We start from the raw sequence: 18,711 nt of genomic DNA on the forward strand, positions 1-18,711 counted from the left end.
AAGGGCCCTGTTCTACCCTCATTAAGCACACCCTGTACTGCACTCACACTCAAACTGTGTGTGTGTGTGTGTGTGTGTGTGTGTGTGTGTGTGTGTGTGTGTGTGTAGGTGTGTGTAGGTGTGCATGTACTTACATTCTCACACGTCTTAACTCTCACTTTTAGTCTGAGATGAATAACCCCATTGAGATTGCTGCCATGTTTACTTTAGCCCAGCACTAAAGTGTGATGTGGATTGGCATCTGATTTGGCCAGAGGGAGAGATGAGGGGTGTGGAGAGAAGAGTTTTTGCAGATGCCCAACTCTCCCATCCCTCCCCCCCCACCCCACCCCAGTTCAGCCCAGTACCAGCAGTGATGTCTGGGGGTAACCGGATACGGTCTGGCTCAGCTCGCGGCTGGAGAGGAAAAGATGCTTGTCATAGATTAGCCGTCACGCTGCTAGCATTAGCTTAAGCCCCTGCCGCATAAGATAACAGGTGGCGGTGAGGCCCCAGCCCCGGCGGCTGAGGTGGACCGGGTTAAGACTGTGTGTGCACCACCAGCTTTATGTATTCCTCCACGCCTGGCTTCAACAGAAGGCCCTGCTCCCGCCTAAAACCCGCGCTCGCCACTTACAAATGGAGTGCAATGAGATGTGAAATTTCCACAAGGCGCCCTGATGCTTCCTTCCGCCCATTTCCATTTGCAGTCAGAGGGCTTGTGACTCTACAGCTGTATCAGTGTGAGTGTGTGTGTAGTTGTGAAAAGAGAGAGAGGTGGGAAAGCATACATCTGTGTGTGTGTGTGTGTGTGTGTGTGTGTGTGTGTGTGTGTGTGTGTGTGTGTGTGTGTGTGTGTGTGTGTGTGTGTGTGTGTGTGTGTGTGTGTGTGTGTGTGTGTGTGTGTGTGTGTGTGTGTGTCAACAGATGCTGCCTGTCTGAACGTTAACATACAGGCAGGCTGCGTTTTCTGTTCCTCTCTCTCCGCCTGATGGACAAAGCCACGGTCGACTGAGCTGAGCCAGTACGAGCTGTGCCGTTCTGTTCTGTTCCCCGCCTTGCTAGACTCAGCTAGGCTGGGCCTGGCAGTGCAGGTGCTGCAGAACTGGTCTAATTACCCAGTGTTGTGCCACCCAGCTGATGAGCTAATTACAGCATCCGCCTGTTTTTTCTCCCAATCTGGAAAGCCAGTAAACACAATGTGTTGTTAGCACACACACACACACACAGCAGCAAAAAAATCACACATTTAAATATTTGCTTCACTCAAACACAAGCTCATGCACACATACCCACACAGCAGCTGTCACCTATCCAGCAGCAAACAGACCCAACCTAGCCCACTCCAGGAAAATAATGGCGTTTCTTCAAACACATTAAACTCCAGTTGGCAAACTAATGGGGGTAATGCCCTGGTACCTTTAGTCTCTTGAATTACTGGTCCTCAGAACTAGTTTGGAGAACCATTATCTATGCCATTAACCTCATCAAGTGGGCAACACAGTGAAAATATGCGTGTTTCCCTCAGTCTTTTGTTTTTAAACCTATAGAGGAAACATGAATTACGTTCTTAATCATCTTGTAATTTCTACTTGCAGTTAGCTTTAACAAATGTTGGCTAAGTTAGATCTCCTGTATTAAGCATGAAAGTGGTGTTGGTATGAAGTGTCTGACACCATACTGTCTGTTTCCACCACCTCAGGAAGCGGGCATCACCCCTACCCAAAGATGACCACTCTGGTGGGGTGAAAGACTCCCTGCTGGCCAACTCGTCTGACCCCGTGGAGATGAGAAGACTCAACTACCAGACCCCAGGTAATAAACAGCTGTCTTTGTTCTGCTTTCCCTCAGCAATTGCCCTAAAAGGAACATCTGGGTTCATGTTATTTGGGATTGGTGGTAGAGATTGAAGGATTCCTTTGTTGACAACTTAGTTGTGTGAGGAATTGAATACTGTGAAATGACAATTATATTGTATTCATCGTAATTACAACTTGGACCTTGACATGATCGCTATTTATTAGTCAGAAACTTTGGTAAGTTTGAAAAGTTTGCTGTATTAATATATTTGTTAAATACTGTGTGAATCTCTGTTCAGTTCTAGGTGTGTGCATCTTAATCAGGTGTGCAGGTTCAGCCAATGTTTCCTTCACAAAAAATTGGTAATAAATGTATTCTGCCTTTGTGAATGAGATGATCCAATCTTCTACCCTGAAAGAACATTTGTTAAGGGGACTCCTCTAATAGTGTTTCTTAATATCATGTATTTTCAAAAAAAAAAGAAATTCTCTCAAATGGTAGATATTGCATTTTGGAATGATTTTTCTTCTTTTCGACTAAACTCAGCCTTTCCAAAAGCAATCTACTTCTGCAATGAACGCCTGTCTTGCTGTTCTTTTGATGGATCTCTTGTTTATTAGGGCTTTGTGGCAGATGTTGCCATATGAAATTCATGTGTCTTGCTTATTTTGTTATTTATCCTCAGGCTTTAAATCAGACCAGTTTTCCCCCAAAAAAGAAAAAAAAATGGTCAGTAAGAGAAAATAAACAAATCATGCTCACCATCGTTCCCAGCTCCGGACGGAGAGTCAGGGTTAGCAAATTCACATTCCATCCACGCGCAGTGGGGTGGGGGTGGTGTTGGCTGGGGGTGGGGAGGGGGTGTCAGGGTGCCAGCCTTCTTCCTTTTTTCTTCCTGATCTCCTCCTTCCTCCCCGGTTGTCGCTCCTCCTCCCTCCATGAGCTCCTTCTTTCATTCCCCCTAGCTGGTAATGAGTCCTGCTGCCTCTGATGTCAAGGTGAGCCAGGCGGAGGGAACAATGGAGCTGAGAGAAAATGTCAACCCCGGCGTGCACGCGCGCTTGTGCTCGTTTCTGTGTGTGTGTGTGTGTGTGTGTGTGTGTGTGTGTGTGTGTGTGTGTGTGTGTGTGTGTGTGTGTGAGTGTGTGAGTGTGTGTGAGTGTGTGAGTGTGTGTGTGTGTGTGTGTGTGAGTGTGTGAGTGTGTGAGTGTACCCCTTCTCGAGGGTTATTAAAGATCCCATTCGCCGTACACACACATGCAGCCCCTTTGAACCCCTGCAGAGGAATTAAGCAGCGCTGCCGCTCTGAATGAGCCCTGTTCTCCCGTCCTCCCACTCCACCTCTTTCCTCTTTTGTCTTCCATTTCCCCCGTAGGGTAATCTCTCTCTCTCTCGCTCTTTCTCTCGCTCTCTCTCATTCTGTACGTCAAAAAATGTTCTCCCTTTCCACCTCGCTGTTTTGCTTCAAGACTGATGATTATCAAAAATCACCATGGCTGCGTCTAGCTTGTGAAAACGTGTGAGACTTCAAGGTTGTACTGAGCGAATATTGAACCGTCCTTTCCTCTGTCCTCTGGCTCTTTCTCGCTTTGATTCACCAACAGAAGGTGAACATTCCTGCTCTGATTCTGATTGTTGTAAAGTGGTCGAGCCGACTGCTGCTTATGTCTCCGGCATGTTAGTTTTATAAACTGACCTCAGCTGCACCTTTTGGCAGCAGGTGTGCCATTTTTATGAGAAACCGACCTGGTTCAGCCTCAGCAGACCTGGTTCAGATAGTATTTGCAACTACCAAACAGAGATTCCTTGTGTTTGTCACCTCAGATTAGGCATGTAGGGCCATTTACGGAGTAATGCAATTCACAGTAGATATTCACAGAGCAGTATTTTAATGTGCAATGAGGGGGATATTGCCAACAGTTCGGGGTGCCCTCGCTTTTCTTTTACCTCCAAATAATGTGGTTAAGCTCATCTGTCAAAACGTACAACCTGTCGTATGACTCACATTGGATCCCAGTTATCAGTAATACCTTTTATGATTAAATGCGGTCACAGTCGATTCCCATCTACATGACGGCCAAAACAATGAAAGTTCTGATAAAGAGGACATTTCCTGAACATGTAGTGCCTTGTACTCAGTGGTGCGGTTCAACCTGAGCAGTCAGAGAGGAGTGTTTTAAAATTAGGCTTTGTATGCACTTCTGTTTAACAGCCTTAACTACACTACTTGTATTGTCCTGAGAGAGCAAACACCACCTGCTGCACACTCCAACCAGCTTGAAAGCTTATTTGCAGATACTGTTTGGCCCTGGACTGATCCTGAGCATTCCCCCCATTGATTGAGTGTTCTTCTTCCTCCCTCCTTCACTCTCCTCTCTCCACAGGTCCCAGCTCTCATCGCTGCCCCAACACTCCAAGTTAGTCTGCTCTCTCACCTACTGTGTATTTCCCACACATGCAGTCTCTCTCCCTCTCTCACTTGCTCCTGATCCCATTCCCCCCGTTGCAATCCTGACAGACATCACAAGCCCACAAGCTTGTAGCCTCTGGCGCTCCAAGGATGCGGCGATGTCCTCTCTTTGGCTGTGAAACCCCCCCACAACACCATTTTGGTGCAGAAGCAGAGGACTAGATGGATTCATGGATAGTTGAGCAGTGCGGACAGTTACTCTTGTTTTGCGTCAGCCTCGTTAACTATGGCTTCACCCTCCATTTAGCCAACAACGTGGCTGTAAAAGAGCTGGGTGAACACGCACAAACACATGCACAACGGTGTTAATGTGCTCATAGCTCTCTGGGTGCTGTAGTATTAAATTAGTGTAATTGGTCAGGTCTCATCTCGTGCAGTGGACACAGTTACCAGACATTAGCATTACAGCAAAAAATGAGCATGCAGTAGTCATTCGTCTGAAAGCATGACCCGTGACCTTACAGGTGCACTCAGCCAAAGGCACTAATGTTGAAATGTATACCTTTTTTTAGTGTTTGACTACAAAGGATATATGTAATGTTAACGACGCTCCGTGTATAACCTTAGAGCCTCGTCATGCGTCTCGTACAGTTAACTTTTAACACACAAGGCAAGTTCCCAGCAATCCGTTTAAGCACAGAGCCTTGCCAAGTTCAGAGGCACAGGGGGAATTTGTGTCGGTAGATTAGCAATAAATCATCCAATAACTCTACGATGAGAAATCTAGAGAGCGGCTGGGGGGGGGTTGGTTGAAATTAATCCCAGCCCAAAGCGCTCCAGGCTGGGCCGAAAGATAGTCCATTGCAAGGAAAGAGATTTTCAAAGAAATGACTTTTGGATGGTGACCAATCAGTGTTTTTTCTTTCCTTCTCTGGGAAGTGACAGTGTGACTGATTTGTAGAGACTTGTGGGTTCTTGCTCTGATCCGACCTCTGCCACCAAATGAGTGTTGTGGAGTCAGAGCGATGTCTGCCTCCTGCTTCCCTCCAGGAGCATGCTCACCCAGTCACTCATGTGCATCACCGTGCCAGCCCCACCTCTGTCCTCCTCACTTAGCATGACGATATCACCAAATGTCACCAAATGCCACCAGCCTGTTTTAACTTGTGCTCTCTCTCTCTCTCTCTCTCTCTCTCTCTCTCCTCTCCTCTCTTCCTCTCTATTCATGCATTGTTGAACAAAGTGCACTCTACTCACCGTTACACAGCCACCTCATGGTCCCACCGGCAGCCTCACTCACCCTGTGGTCCAACCAGTGTTTGTCTAAGTCCATGTGTATGTTTGATGTATGAACAGCTAGATCTCACTCTTTTCTTTGTTTTTGCTTTCTCCCCCTCTTCCTCTTCCTCCTTCTCTCTCTCCCAGGAATGAGAGAGCACCCACCCATTCCAGTCATTGACCTTGCTGACCACATAGAGCGACTGAAGGCCAACGACGGCCTCCGCTTCTCCCAGGAGTATGAGGTAAGAGCCGAGCACTAATGCTGTATCAGTGTTTCCCTCTCTTTGAAGCTCGTAAATGTGCTTCTTTGTTATCGTGTCTGTGAGGAAGTTTTGTGTTTATGCCTCTTTGATCCCATATGCATGTATTCTAAAAGGATTATGGACGACTTCTTTCACAGACATTCTTCAGTCATTTTTACAACTCTATTACCAATCCCACCAGGAAACCAACACTTACACTGAATGTCGCGAGATGCTTTTTCACAAAACTAGCAGGTGGCGAGTTGCTTAAGCAATCTGTGTGCATCTTGATGTTTTCCCCGAAGAATGTATTTTGCTGGCGGTCTCCTCAATGGAACTTGGTGAAGGATTATCTCTTGTCAGTGTTCTTTCTCAACAAAAAAAAAAAAAGGGAGCGAATTTGCATTTAAAGAGGCACATAGTTGGTTTGGGGATGAAGCAAGGCCAGATGAAGAGCAGAGGCATCCTTGAATACAGAGAAAACAAGAGCTGTCTTTTATTTATTTGTTCTGATTGTTCGATCTGTTTTGTCTAATCAGCTCTATTCCTCACATTGATGAATCCATTTGGCTTCTTCTTTTTTTTTTTTTTTTTACCTTCACCTAAAAAGTTACGTGATTGCCTATCCCCAAGAAAAGTGATTTTGTTGAACTCGTGGCCTTTTCCCCGAGCATCAACAAAAGGCCAAACTTGTTTAACTGTCCTGTTATCAGCCCTGTGCAGTGTTTACCTAGAAATAACATCGATTTGATAAGCCTACATTACCGCTCCACCGTTCACCCAGTGGCACTGCCTGCATGACAAATAAAAACATTTAGAACATTTATATGATGCTTACATTAACACCCAATGTTGGTGTATTTTTTCCTGCATGAGTAAGTTGAATCATTAAATTCAATCACATTTCAAACATGAGTCCAATTCTATTTTAGTGCTCACAGCAACCATGTAATATATCCTACCCTCACGAGTGTTATAGTGCCATGTTTTTGTTGCAACGGTTTTAGAGTGCTGTTGATTCAACATGGATTCAGTATAGTCTGGTATGAAATCTGTAAGCAGGAACCATGCCTGACAAAAAACATACATTATAAGATATAAATATATAAAAACAATTATGTTACTCACCATGAAATTCACAGCTAACTGGGGAGATAATTAGGCTTTGGTAAAAATCTGCACTAAATGAAGTGCTTTGCTATGTTGCTCAGTGCCTCTTCAGCACATCACCCTCCCGGCCTGTTGGGTTAGTGTAAACGAATCAAGCCAGGGAAGTGGCTTGTATGACTGCAGGCAACCGGCCCGGCCTCATTGCCTCCCCGCACCAGTCATTCCAAGCCAGGGAAGACCCCCTCCATGGCCCGGCAGATGGCCGACCATCTCTGTGCCAGCCAAGACGCTGTGGCAGAGCTCACGGCGCTTTGTCACAGCCACGTTGGCCGGCTGCTCCCTTTGCTCCTTACCCCGAGGCACAGAATTTTGTAGAAGCCTCACCACTTTCTCTCCCTGATGTTTTAGGCAGCCTGGCTCTTCCCTAACCACCAACGCCAGTCCACATCACACTTAGCCATGAGCACACTGGATAATGAGCAGAATTTGACAATCAGGCATGCTGGAGCTCCCTCTGACAGTCTTGTTTTTTATAGCAGGAAGCATTTTTACGCTGCTGTCGTCATGGCATCATTATGTTCATTTGTAAGCATTTCCAGTGTGTCAGCGAGAAAAACCTTGGCCGTTTGCTTCTCACCTCTTTCTACCATCTCTACCTTACTTGTTTGCTAGTTGTCATCAGTCTTGTGTGCCTGCTGTTTTCACTGAGCTCTCAAATGGATGTGACATGTTTTGACTGCAAATTAAATCTTTCTCTTCGTAATGGTGGGCATGGACAGAGAAATTGGCAGTGCTGAGCTCATCAGCAGCAATAGGCCCATACCCACACGACTCTTAGTGCTGAGCAATTTGGAGCTGTAGTGGAAGGCTTCTTGCATATGAGCACTTCACATTTTTTATATCTTTTTCAGAAACAAATAACACATATATGGCTTTCTCTGGAAAATAAACATTGAATTTAAAATGGGTTGTATATAACTTTTATGCCATATTTTTACCTATTTAGGTGCCACTTTACTCCATAGGACAACAAAGTGAGAGCTAGAACCTTACTAGCACTTTGCTGTACATCATTTACATATTAACTGGCATGTATCTTTATTATTAAAGTAAGGAAATCACAACTGCCTCATGTGTAGCTTAGGACTCTATACACCAGGAAAACACTTTAAAAAAAAAGGTTTTTTGCTCATCACTTTATGGCCCAGGATCCTTATCTCCACACTCTCTCCAGACCTCACCTTATGCCCTTTATTTTATCCATTTATCCAATAATAATTATTATAAGGTTCCTGATGTCATGTTTTGACACTAGATAACCCCTTATAATTAAATTAGTGCTACAGCCATGTTAAGTAAGTGCAGGAATTTCGAAGGTGTCGAGTCCTGCTGGATTTGCGAGGCGAAAGGTCTGGGGAATTAGTGGACATGGTTCCGGTGTGAGCTGAGGGGGGATCGATTCAGAATAACAAGAGACTCTGTGACATTATCGAGCCAAGGGGATGGGAGGCCGTCACATATCTCCCCAGATCAATATGTATGCAGTCTACTGTCGTCTTAGCCCGGGAGACAAATGACGTAAGAAAGGGAAGGGTTAGAAACAGAGGGGGGATGAAAGGGAGAGGGTGAAACAAAAAGACGAGATAGGAAAGGGCAGCAGAAATAGAAGATGAGAAAAGACAGATAGAGGGAGGATGGGAAGAATCGTGGTAACCGTCTTCTCAGAATTAGGTAATTCAATAGGACATTACATTACATTACATTACAGTCATTTAGGACCATCCTAACGGGAGAGCTGGAGTGTTTGTGGTTGTGGTTGCCAGCAAGCTTCAGCATAACTTTAACTCATTCCCCAACTAAAATTACCATCTTCATCATGTTGGGTTTAGAAACAGGAGGTTTTCTCTGTTGGCTCAATTCATGCACGGTTGGCTTTTTGTTGTTGTTGTTGATTTAACTCACCACAACAGTTGCCTTTATCTCTCTGCTTCATTACCATTTAAGGCACCACATGTCGTGCAAATTGTCAACCTATTAATGGAGCATCAGCAGTTGCAGTTGAGCTCGCAACATGGTTCTTTGTCAACTGATACCTTGAGTCTGCACAATCTCCTTCACAGTGTAAAACCACTCACCTGTAGCGCTCCACTACTGCTTTTCAAGGGACACGATGTTGGTATATGTTTCATTTAAAGGCTTTGTTGTCCACGCTGTACTGCGGTTGAATGGGGGACAGCAGAGAGTAATTGTGCACTATTCCCTTACCCTCATGTCTTGCTCCATTTTATCCATGTAACACTCAAGAGCCTCATTTTGTGCTTCTATTTTCTTTCCTTTCCTTCTCCCTGTGTATCTCTGTCCACTCTCTCTCTCTCTCTGTCTTTCCTGCCCTCTCTCACAGTCCATTGATCCAGGCCAGCAGTTTACCTGGGAGAACTCCAACATGGAGGTCAACAAGCCAAAGAACCGCTATGCAAACGTCATTGCCTATGACCACTCCAGAGTGGTGCTCACCTCTGTTGACGGTAAGAATCTCATGTAGCCTCTCAACCCCCTCAGACAGCCATTGACAGAGGCTGCCATCGATCGAGACCTCCTTTACAAGTACCAAGGACATTTTGTATGCCTGCAGCTGCTGCTTTAGAAATCCCCCGTTCAACCACAAAACACATGTACCCTTTGTACTTCAATAAAGAACATCGGCTATAATATGTAGATTGGAAAATATCATGCATCTTAAGCGATTTATTATGTGTTTATTGTGTGTTTTGATGAGCAACCTCATTAGATAATAAATCAACCAAACTGTGTAATGTGTCATTTACATCCTTACTTCTTGTCGTTGTTAAAGCGGTTCCAGGCAGTGACTACATCAATTCCAACTACATCGACGGCTATAGGAAGCAGAATGCCTACATTGCCACACAGGGGCCACTGCCAGAGACCCTGAGCGACTTCTGGAGGATGGTGTGGGAGCAAAGATCCAACACCATCGTCATGATGACCAGACTGGAAGAAAAGTCACGGGTAAGGAGAGACGATGTAATGTAATATATAACGCTCACCATCACTGACTTCATTCCATAAAATGAATTATGATCTATTAATTGACTGACATCTGCATACTTAAAGTTTTAATACCACTAATTATATCATTTTTGATAATAAATAACACATGAACTCAATCCCTATGAATAATTTATTATGAATAATAAGTCGTAAATAATGACTACCTCTTAATATATTGGCGATAAACTAGCAAATAAAGAAGCCAGAAAAACATTTAACTCCAAATGCATTTTCATGCAGCAGATTATGAATTGATGTCACTTTTTTATGTGCGCCCCCCACCCTGGACCACTACTTCGTTTACAAATCTACCAACAGGTGGCCTCTATGAATGGGGTTGTTATACTTGGAGGAAAACAGATGACTAAGACCATTTACAGTCAACAGTATCAGACGCCGACAGTCAGTGTTGGAAAATTGAACTGTGGCCATAAATGGAGTTTCCTGACATATATATATGTATATATTTATGTAGCTCAACTCTGGGGACGTAACGTTACACCCAACAAAGCGTGAAGGCACCCGGTCTTTCTTTAAAGCAGGATTTGTCAGCCTGATCAAAGTCACAAGCACTTCAAAGGATATTTTGGTTGTCTTTGGACTGTATCGCTTCGTGATGCTTCTCCTTCAGCAATCTCTAAAAACTTCTCCATCAATTCAGTCCAAAACTGTTTGTGAAGTAAAAATGCACAGCTGCTTACAATTTAACTTTTCCCCGCTGTTTGTTTGCCACTTATGGAGGAGTTACCATGGCAACTTTGCATATGATGACAACATGTGCACACTTTCACAAAAATCTACTAAAATATGAACATGAACAGTCTAGTTATATTTTTTTCATAATCATGCAAATACTTTTTTCATTTGTTATTTGGAAACCCGCTCTGAGAGTTCAATACTTGATTGCTCCATATTTATTTTTGCACCATGCCACGGTTTCATAGACATCGAGTGCCTCATTTGTGTTTGCGCTTTCTGAATTTGGCTCTTGAAAGCCTCGGCACAATAATAAAAACTCTGAAGTTGGAGTTAAGAGGATTGTCACCCAACAACACCTGTGTGCTCCTAAAAATATCCAAGCTAATAAAATCAGAAAATAGGAGCACATGGGCAACTTGAGATTAAAAATTGGGATGGGTTTATTTAATTACCATCACAAAATCATGCTCATGAATTCCATGGAGGAATTAAATCAGTGTGGAGCCCTGCCAGTATGTGGTTTCCTTTATTAGAGTGTTTGCACTTGGTGCCCTAATGAAAGACAGTCCCCAGAGTAAGAACTGGAAGTAACAGAGATTGTAAATGAAAGAGTTCATTTCCAAAATCCTAGAATTGATTTTTTTGAGGGGGTGGGTGGAAAAATCATTACAGCAAGCTCTGTTCATTTTTCTGTATCTACAGTTAGTCTGTAAAAAAAAAAGCTAGCGTTTTGTCAAGAAAAGACCATCAACTGTTTTAATTTTGAGCTATCGATGCAATCAATCATTTAGGCAAATTGTGGGCACACTATGTCTTTTTGAAACAGAACTCATTTATTTGTACCTTGGAGAATATTTGCTGATACGGTATGCGGATATGCTTGATAAGATGATTTTTATTACACTTTCAGGCAATCTCAGCGAGGATATACACATCCTCACATATACCTTTCCATATGTTAAGTGCATCTGATTGGCAATTTCAGAGCTCTGTGATGGATGAACATGCTTATCCTGCTTTGCTCTTAGGCTCACAGCCACACATACATGCATTAGGACAAACACCACCACACCACAATATAAGGAACTTAAAGAGAAATATAACAGCCTCACACATCTAAGAATCAATTGGCTTTTCAACATTACATTACATTACAGTCATTTATCCAAAGCGACTTACAATCAGTAGCTCAAAGCTTATATTACATATCATTACCCCATTCACACACTGATGACAGGCTACCATGCAAGGTCAGACTCTAACTAACATTCATGCATCATCCAGTCCACACCGATGGCAAAGCCTTCGGGAGCAACTTGGGGTTAAGTGTCTTGCCCAAGGACATCGACTGCCGAAGCCGGGTATCGAACCGCCGATCCTCTGATTGGAGAATTACCCTGCTCTCCACTACGCCACAGTCGCCCCACTGTGGCGCACTATGAAAGGAGATGTAGAGAAACAAACCTGCCTTTTACCAAAATGGATGGAAACGTGTTTTGTCTGAATGCCTTTAAATCTTCAGTATAACATCATCAAACGGTTCGAAGCTGGAATTTACAAACCAGAAGAGGGGGATCTTGTTTTGTTTGGGATCTGCATTGCTGACATTTATACTATTACCATATACAGTATGTATTAATGTTTTAACAGCTCGAAAAACAAGCACTGTGGTTAATTACTCTTTGAACACTGGTGTATACAAATCACAATTACAACTTCTGATTATTTTTGTTAATGACATTATAAGTGAAATTAGAATTAGCAGTATGTCTCATACTAATGTCTGTCACGATTTTTTTATTACTTTTTACACTACAATATGAGACATCTAACTGTGAATTGAATTGACCAAATAGTTTCTGCATCAGTGCTGAAAATAATATTTATTTAATATGTGGATCTGTCCTGAAAAATCAAATGAGACTGCAGTGTGCGTCAGACAAACTAGCAAGTTGCTAATGAGTAGACATTTAATAAGACAAAGCTCAAAGACAACTATACTCCCGATTAGACACATGGTATGCTTCATTTTCAGGGACGACTGTTATATAATTTACATATATATATATATATACATCCTCTATTTGTCTATTTCTCTCTCACATACGTACATGGAAAACAATGAGTAAGTAACCTCCACCACCCTGCCTGACTGACGTCTTATGCCAAACAGAGCTGGAGCTTGATGTATATGATGAGATCCGGCAGCAGGAAAATTTCAGCTTCCTCTAGCACTATCATTACCAGTTAGCAAAACCCTAAAAGGTCAGGATTTGAAGTGAGACCAGAGGTATTACTCACTCTGTGTGTGTGTGTGTGTGTGTGTGTGTGTGTGTGTGTGTGTGTGTGTGTGTGTGTGTGTGTGTGTGTGTGTGTGTGTGTGTGTGTGTGTGTGTGTGTGTGTGTGTGTGTGTGTGTGTGTGTGTGTGTGTGTGTCTAGATAGAGGTCTGTATCCTCTGCAAAAGGCCAGGCGACGACATATGAGAAGCGAGGTTCAAAGCAGTAACAGATGATAGTGAAACCTGTGGTCTGTGTGTGTGTGTGTGTGTGTGTGTGTGTGTGTGTGTGTGTGTGTGTGAGAGTCTGTTTATGTGTGTGTTTGCGAGGGAGAATATGCCACCCAACCTCGAGCAGCACAGAGATATTCATTACGCCGGTGACTGCTAATCCATATGTTTGTACTGCAAGCAGTTCCCCATCACTCAATTGAGTTTCTCCTGCAAGGTCTACCTCTGCCTCTGAATGGGAGCTGTCACCAGGGGAGGTGAAATGTGAGGGGGTGAATTTGAACGCATTTTGTTTGTCGATTTGTTCGCCAAGACAGCCAAGGTGCTTCCAAATGTCAGCTCAGGACTGCAGTATCAATATGATTAGATTAGCAGTGCCACATCTCTCCCTCTGTTATCCAAATCAATAGCAGCAAGTCATTGTCCCTGCAGTTCTGACAGTTTGCTCGGTTTCTATATGTGAAAAGGGAGTTGAGCAGACGTGTAGAGATTCTGTGAAATTACAAACTTTACCCGCACACTTCTATAATGGTTCATTTTTTTAGCTTGTTCAGAACGCCTGTGACTGATTGAAAATGGGTTCAGCTTATCATTTTAGACGCGTAGTAGGTGGTGCACATTGTTATGGACTGTTTTTCCAGACAGGGTTTTTAGTCTTGAGAACTTCCACAGAGAATCGACTGAGCCCAGAAGCTAGAAGCAAGACCAGTCAGTGGGCAGAGTGTTCTGATAATGATGTGACTCATCGCCTCCAGATACCTCAAAATTATTCAGAAGTAGTTAAAGATTTATTTTCCCAACATTTAAAGAACAGATGCCTTATTATTGTTTTTTAAAAAACCAGAGCCAAACTCCCATGACAGCCAGTAGTCTTCAGCAATCTCACGAGGAAGAGTTCATGTAAAAGTTGAGTAAAGAAGTGGTCAACAATTTTAAGTATTTTTCTCTTCCAGTCTAATGCCAATTTATCGTTGCCAAAGTAAACGATAAAGTAAATACTGTAGCAAAGGACAGTTTGTCATTTTCATAGATCCACAGACCGAAGTAAAGCCACTCGGTGCCAGAGTTCAAAGGATCTTAAGCCTCATTCACAGTGAAGTTAGGTCGGTGCACACATGCATCGTATCCTTCATGACAGGCGAGATAGAGGCTTTTAGACACGTGTTCCTCCACAATGCAGTCCCCAATCATCACAAATGTGCCAGCAGCATACATGACAATGGGTTGAAAACCACCCGCCAATTAGCTAATTGAAAATGATCACAGGCCGGTAAAAGACAAAGTGGCCTTTTTAATGCCCTTTTGAAGCCCTCTTCAAACGCTGACACACATGGATGCACACGCACATGCTCGATTCACTTGACTTTTTAGCGGATACAGGAGCTGACTCTGAGTCTTCAGTTTTTAATTAGACAGTGGACAAAGCCTTTGATCTGACCTCGCTAATGTTCCCTCCGTGTTAATCAGTGTGATCCTACAAATCTCTCACAAGCCTCGTGGTGGATGTGAGCGGTGCTGACAGTGTGCCCTCTCTCTTGCTCTGCCAGGTGAAGTGTGACCAGTACTGGCCGGTGCGAGGCACAGAGACCTATGGGATGATCCAGGTCACCATGCTGGACACTGTGGAGTTGGCCACTTACAGCGTCCGTACTTTCGCCCTCTACAAGGTAAAGTACTGCCTTGTCATTTGCACTCAACCATATACCAAACCAGAAGACAGCTGATGGTGTATATCAGATTGTTACTTTAAAAAATAAGGTGATTAAATGTGTCTCAGCTAATGAATATCTTCATGTGTTGTCCTAGAAGACAATCTGTCTTTCAAACATCATATTGAACGCATTCAGAAAAAAATTTGAGTGAAGTTAGGGTTTAATTATAGAAACAAATGCTGTTTTTCTTTTTGTGCAATGAAAACATTAATTCAAGTGACGATTTTATCAGCAATTGATTATGGTGATATTTAAAAAATGCATGCAAGTTGATTTTGATTGATTTGAAAATGTGTACAATGCACTACAAAATGTTTTTGTACATCATGCTGTGTTACGATTTTGTCTCTGACTCCGGTACACATCTTTGCAGTTTGTTTTAGACAGTTGTTTTTTCTTCCTTATGCAACCGTAGAATATAACATTCACATCTTTATAAGGCCATATTACACAAACTGACTCCTTAGTTATGTTCTATCTCTACCAATGCCTAGAACTATCAGTAGTTTAAGTATAGTATTACTGGGGTCACATTTGAAAATGTATTTTTTTATTATTCTGAAGACAGATGAAGGCCATTACCACTGGAAAATTTTTTTGCACTGCTGTAATTGCTTTTTAACTTCCAAAATTTGGTCTCTTGTTCGCTAAAAGGCAATCAAATATTTAAGCTTTTCACTTTGATTCATACACTTCAGTGCTACAATGATGTGACTGATGTGTCCTTTACTTCTCCTCTTCCCGTTCTTTTTTGTCCATTATTAAGTTATAATTTCTAATGTTATTATAATTCCTAATCAAATACGTCCCCAGCGGGAGGGAATTGTGACAATTCCAAAATATCTTTCCTGAGAAACTGCTGAATTAGAGTAAATTATACACCTTACCTTACACTTACACACTTAAATCACTTATGCTTTCAAATTTCAACTGTAGAATTTCTGCTCCGGATCATCAAACAGTGTGACCTTAACTTGTTAAAAAAAAGTTTATCATTACCAAAAGCAGCCAACAACATATGAGGCAGGATATCTTTGAAACTTACACCTTTATACGTTACTGACTCCTCCGACTCCCCTGCAGAATGGATCCAGTGAGAAGAGAGAGGTGAGACAGTTCCAGTTCATGGCCTGGCCAGACCACGGGGTGCCAGAGTACCCCACCCCCATCCTGGCCTTCTTACGGAGGGTAAAGGCCTGCAATCCTTCAGATGCTGGGCCCATGGTGGTCCACTGCAGGTGGGTGTAGACTTGAACAAGCGCAGTATGTGTGCCTACAGTAAATTAACTGCTAATTGTCACCATCACATCAATTTATTTTGCATTGATTGTTTTCCTCATGGATGAAAATGATTGGCTAACACAGGGTTGTGTTCTTTAATCAAAGATTAGTGCCAATATACTGCAAAGTAGACAACATGCAACAAAGATGTTGAAATCCTGTTTTTGGGGTCAACACCTTCCCCAGGAATTTAGCTCAATAATTCTGTGTTGCATACGTTGCAGGCAGTCCAAAAGTCTCTCAGGATGCCTCTACAATCACAAACATTGTGCACAAACTGCAGCAACACTGTCATTATCCCGCTCTTGTGCTTGTGCTAATCAACTAATCTGGAAATCAAAATGTCTAGAGAGACCGTAAGAGGACTGGAAAACTAATCTTACATTTCACATTCTCAATGCATCTTGACTCATATTTTGATCACATTTGTCATGCATATAAGCTCTTATAATGTGAAGTAGCATTATGATACACAAACATTTAGTAAGGGTAGGTACAGGAAAAGTGTTCACATTGTCGTTCGAGAACTGACACCTTATAATAAAGAGCTCATTTGTATCTTGTACAATTCAATTCAATTCAATTCAGTTTATTTTGTATAGCCCAGAATCACAAATTACAAATTTGCCTCAGAGGGCTTTACAATCTGTGCACATGCGACATCCTCTGTCCTTAGACCCTCACATCCTCTGTCCTTACACCCTCACATCCTCTGTCCTTAGACCCTCACATCCTCTGTCCTTCCCTCACATCGGCACAGGAAAAACTCCCCTAAAAAACCCCTTTAACAGGGAGAAAAAAGGAAGAAACCTCTGGGAGAACGACAGAGGAGGGATCCTTCTCCCAGGATGGACAGAATGCAATAGATGTCATGTGTACAGAATGAACAGCATAACAGAGATACAACACATTCAATGTATATGACATAAATGATTCATATAATAAGACTACTTATAATAACAGCAGCAATTATTACAGTAGTATTATAGTTATGAAAATAGGGATAGTAATGTGATTAATAATAATAATGGAAGTAGCAGTGGGTGTCAGTCGGCTCACAGCAGGAGGCACGACTACGGTCCAGGTACCACAACGATTCATGGAAACCTGCAGAACGAGAAAGCAAAAGGGCTTCAGGGTGGAAGTAAAGCTAAAATGCTTAATGGTACAGGCATACAATAAATACTCCTTGGTGATATATGTATATAACTCAGCATGGTTGTGACTTAATAGTTTATGCTGGTGCTGTGGATTTCCATCTCAACACTGATAACCTTGAGCTTCAGTGCTAGTGTTGTCTCTGTAGATGTTTACCCGTGTGTTAGTACTATCAGTGGATCTAGTTCAGACAGACATAAGACAGTTATCTGCGAGTGAAATAAAGTTCTTCACCCGTCCTTACTTGTCTCTCTCCATCAGTGCGGGCGTGGGCAGGACTGGCTGCTTCGTCGTGATCGATGCCATGCTGGAGCGCATGAAGCACGAGAAGTCTGTAGACATCTACGGCCATGTGACGTGCATGCGTGCCCAGAGGAACTACATGGTCCAGACCGAGGACCAGTACATCTTCATCCACGAAGCACTGCTTGAGGCCGCCACCTGCGGCAACACTGAGGTTCCGGCACGCAACCTGTACGCCCACATCCAGAAGCTCACCCAGCCCCCGCCCGGCGAGACAGTTACTGCCATGGAGCTGGAGTTCAAGGTGATTGATAAGCACACACCTCAGAACAGTATTACTTAAGGCACTATTCAATGGCTTTTTTAGTGTGGCAAATCTATACCTGCAGGATGTAATGAAGCACTTAACTCAAGAAAAGACATTTCAGAACAGTTATTTTTTCGATTTATAAGGCACTGATTAGTTTGCAGGGGTGACATTGTGACCCTGTACAGGAAGTGAGTTTTGGTTAGTTATTAACAGAAATTAGATGTATTCACAATCCACTCTGATCTAGAAGCACCAGGCAGCGCTCGTGCACTTTTAATGTATGACGACATGAAAGGGGCATCTTGCTGCAGTTTTGAGTTCTGACCTTCTGTTCAGGGTGCAGCTATTGTCCCGGTGTGATCACATAGAGGTTTAAGCCTGTTTGAATTAATTCAATCACCAAATAAGCCAAGGCACAGGAATTTGTCTCCGTGACATGCTGGGACATTCTCATCAGCTACAGGAGCATCAGTACATACGAACACACATGTTTTGGGGACAAATGGAGCAGAACAAACATACATTAACACGCACACACACACACACACACACACAACAATACACCTACATGTGATGAATTACAAAAATGACTGACACTCGCACTAACACACACACACAGCTGGTGTTCAAGGTGACTCGCGGTCACACGGACACGCACACCTTCTGTCAATAGCCATCGACTCTGATGTTATTACACACTTTCCTCCCAGCGCGGCTCTGCCATTAGCCCTCTTATGACCATGATCCATTCTGTTTGAAGTGATAATAGCATCTACACTCCTGCCAACAACGGAGAATGAAAGAGTAAGAGAATGATTGCGGCGTATGTGGGGGACACAGCCTCCGATGCCCGCACAGCCGGCCACAACGCACACACACACACACACACAGATTCTCCTAGTAGAGTTC

General features: G+C 43.1%; 1 protein-coding gene across 1 annotated transcript in view; it reads left to right on the forward strand.

Annotated features, from left to right (window-relative positions):
• LOC129089019 (receptor-type tyrosine-protein phosphatase F-like) overlaps window positions 1-18,711 on the forward strand; it is a 121,965-nt gene that overhangs the window by 92,014 nt on the left and 11,240 nt on the right. The window contains exons 21-28 of the mRNA XM_054596334.1: window positions 1,682-1,794; window positions 4,164-4,196; window positions 5,615-5,712; window positions 9,224-9,347; window positions 9,674-9,849; window positions 14,646-14,765; window positions 15,894-16,048; window positions 17,511-17,796. Coding sequence (XP_054452309.1) covers window positions 1,682-1,794; window positions 4,164-4,196; window positions 5,615-5,712; window positions 9,224-9,347; window positions 9,674-9,849; window positions 14,646-14,765; window positions 15,894-16,048; window positions 17,511-17,796 — 1,105 coding nt within the window. The remainder of the gene's footprint in view (window positions 1-1,681; window positions 1,795-4,163; window positions 4,197-5,614; window positions 5,713-9,223; window positions 9,348-9,673; window positions 9,850-14,645; window positions 14,766-15,893; window positions 16,049-17,510; window positions 17,797-18,711) is intronic.

This window comes from Anoplopoma fimbria, chromosome 3 (genome assembly GCF_027596085.1).
Source record: "Anoplopoma fimbria isolate UVic2021 breed Golden Eagle Sablefish chromosome 3, Afim_UVic_2022, whole genome shotgun sequence".
Lineage (NCBI taxonomy): Eukaryota > Metazoa > Chordata > Actinopteri > Perciformes > Anoplopomatidae > Anoplopoma > Anoplopoma fimbria.